Here is a 3,160-nt window from a genome sequence, read left to right as displayed (position 1 = left end):
GGCTTCCTGTGCCGCTGGTTGGGGAGCCCCCTGGGGGAGGGGCTGGTCCAGGCGGACACACAGGACGGTGCTCCACGACCAGCACGTCCCCTCCTTCCTGCCTCTGCCTCTTTCTCAGCCATCAGCGGAACCGAGCGTGCAGCACCGCTGACTGGTCACTGCCTCACGGGGCCCGGGTCAAGTTTGCCCATTCTACCTGTCTGACCGCTGAGGCACGCTGCAGAGGACTGAGCAGAGACAGAAGTAGGACTCACCCTGCCCAGCATAGGGGTCCTTCCTTCCGTCATTTGTGGGGACGGTGCTTGGTGCATGTGGATGTTGGGCATGAAGGGGGGTCTGAGTTGGTGGGCTTGGGTTTAGCAGCTACATAGGTTTCGGAGAGCTAGTCAGAGTCTCTGAGACAGGCCCTGTTCCCTCATCCGTCCTGCTGTAATGCCCGGAACGCAGTATCCTCAACAGCCGGAGACCACCAGGGAGACCGAGGCACACGTGCAGAGGCAAAGGGCTTTCTTACGGGCTTAGAAACTCGGGCTCACAGACTTCGCCAGCGCAGGGGATCCGGCCGAGAGCCCGGAACCAGGGCTGAGCAGGGTTTTTCATGGGGCTTGGGAAGGGGGCGTTACAGGAAATTGTGACGCAGGTGCAGTGATCCAATCATCACCGTATAACAGTATTGGCAGCAACTTTAGCCACACATTTTGTTTAGCGTGTTTGTTATTTTGGCGGGACCCAATCACAACATTTAGGGTATCTTTGAAATTAACAGATATTTACAGAGCGAGTTCAGGGTCTTATTGGGTGACTATCGGGTTAACTTTAACATTAGGTAACAGGGTTCTATCTAAAGTTTCTACCCGCAGGCCTCACCCTTAGGAATGTGGGGAGAGGTAGCTGGCCTTTCCTGATTGGATACCGCAAGGTGGTCTCTCCTGCCTCGGGTAATGTGTAACCGCCTAATAGTTCCAGAGAGACTGACCCTTAGACCTTCTAGTTTAGAGGGGGATCTTGGGGGCCTGTCATGGAGTCTGTTAGGTTCAGACCTATGTCCTTACACTGCGGGCCTGGTGACAGGCTGCTGGAAGGACTCAGTGGGAACGGGCGAGCTTGCTCGTGGAGAGCGGCGGGCAGTGCCCGCATGAGGTCGGCAGCCAGATGACGTTGATTTCCTTCCGATGGGACGCTCTCCGTCTCTCGTCCCTGCAAACAAGAGAGGACATGCGCTCTGGGGACACCCATCAGTGACTGTCCTGGGGACACCTGCTGGGTGACGTGGCGAGGGCCCCCCTAGCCCCCGTGCCTCGCCCGTTGCACCAGGATGCTGTCGTTCGCCCGGTCGAGCTGTAATAGAAGGAAGTGAGCCCTGCAGGGGGAGCACTTGCACGGGGCACAGAGAGGGTTCCATGTCTGTCCTGGATGCATGTGGGAAGAGGGGGCTTTAGGAGCATGGAGAAGCTGAGACCATTTCATTCTGCTCTTGCCTCCAGCTTTCCTCACCCTCGGGGCCGGCGCCGGATCCCGGAGCATGTCCAGAGCCGGAGTGCCCTGCTCGAAGCCTGGAAGGGGAAGGCGGGCTGTCCCGTCCCGTCCGAGCCGATGACGTCCGGCCGCCCACGGAGCTCCTGAGCCCTGCGAGGATCCTGGCGTTCCACAGAGAGCTGAGACAGAGCATTTGCAGCAATCCCCAGGTCAATAAATCACCGCTGGAATTATAAATTTAATAGAACCGCTCATGCTCCGGGGCCATTTCATAGACTCCATAAATATTTGAAGCAGAGCCTTCAGACACAGCTTTAAGAAATTGGTAGCAATCAAAGCCCTCATCCTGTGGCAAGTGGTTTGGCCTCGGGCGCGGGGTCCGTGATGGTGGTCAGAGCTTGGGAGAGGCATCGGCCTGTGCCTCGCTCATTCTGAGAGGCCGTGCCTCCCGTGAAGGCAGCAAAGGAAATATCTGTGTCTGTTGTACCAAAACCTATTGAACCACTGGCCCGGTGGTTCTCAGCTGGGTGTGGTTTTTCCCAACCAGGGAAAACTTTGGCAACATCCGGAGACATTTCTTATTATCGTAACTTAGAAACTGCTCCCGGCATCTAGCGTAGAGGCCAGGATGCTGTTAAACACCCCGCAATGCACAAGACAGTGTCCTACGACACGGGCTATCCAGCCCAGATGCAGCAGTGCCGGGGCTGGGGCCCCCTGGGCCGGTCTAATAGCCCCTAAGATTGTCAGCCACAGAGAACCGTTTTATTTTCCTGCCCTTGGGGCCCCTCCCCGCGTTTTAAAAGATTTTAGCCTACTAAATGAAATACTTGATTTAAGTAATTATATATTTTACATTTCAAAGCATTAAAACCCATCAGAATTTTTTAGTAAGGCCCGTTCATTCAACCAACATTTGTTGATGTCCAACAATGCCAGGAAATACGATGTGGGAGTGAGGGAGGCCAGCCAACTCTGGGCCCTGCCTCTGGGAGCTCATGGGCAATAGGAGGCACATATGAATAGTGCACTGTAGAGCCCGTTAAGTGTGCCCTGAGGTGTGAGACCAAGGGAGGCGCCCTTTCTGCCTGGCCTCAGGAAATGGAGGTCATTCAGAGGGGGAGGACTGAGCAGAGCCCCTAGGCCCATTGAGGTGTTCAACACATGGGTGAGGTGAGGAAGGGTGTTACAGTCAAAGGGAACAGCATGTGCAAAGGCCCTGAGGCATGGAACTGAACTTCGGGTGTGTCATTAAAGATGTGTGCAAAGCAGCCCATTGCCAAGCCAGCCACAGGGGGTTCCTGCCTCGTCCCCTTTGGCACCCTTCCCTTGCCCTGAGAATAGGTCTCATGTCCTGACCCAGGTGTAGGACTCAGGAGTGAAGAAAATGCATCTATCCTGAGGGCAAGCCAACCAAAAGAAGAATCAAGGGGGTTCAGACCACATATGCCCCATTCCTGTCCCCAGACTCCCTGATCAGAGACGCCATCTCTGTCTCTGGAGAGGGCCTGGTGGGGCTTTGTGGGAAAGGTCAGAGTTACCTTCCCAGTTCTGTTCCCTCCTGGAATCTCTTGTCACTTCCGGACAGGGAGGTGCCAGGACGAGAGACCTGAGCTCCCGGTGCAGCAGGCAAAGCACAGAGATTTTATTTTAACGCAGTTTAACTGTGTAGGAAAGTGCCGGG

General features: G+C 55.4%; 1 protein-coding gene across 1 annotated transcript in view; it reads left to right on the top strand.

The window, feature by feature from the left end:
- Window positions 1-2,366, top strand: part of C1H4orf50 (chromosome 1 C4orf50 homolog) — a 53,338-nt gene extending 50,972 nt beyond the window's left edge. Inside the window, exon 16 of the mRNA XM_029952460.1 lies at window positions 1,485-2,366. Within this exon, the coding sequence (XP_029808320.1) occupies window positions 1,485-1,712 (228 nt within the window). The 3' untranslated portion in view covers window positions 1,713-2,366. The remainder of the gene's footprint in view (window positions 1-1,484) is intronic.
- The last annotated feature ends 794 nt before the right edge of the window (window positions 2,367-3,160 follow it).

This window comes from Suricata suricatta, chromosome 1 (genome assembly GCF_006229205.1).
Source record: "Suricata suricatta isolate VVHF042 chromosome 1, meerkat_22Aug2017_6uvM2_HiC, whole genome shotgun sequence".
Lineage (NCBI taxonomy): Eukaryota > Metazoa > Chordata > Mammalia > Carnivora > Herpestidae > Suricata > Suricata suricatta.
The sequence above is the reverse complement of the archived record's forward strand: the minus strand, read 5'-3'. Positions and strand labels throughout refer to the sequence as shown.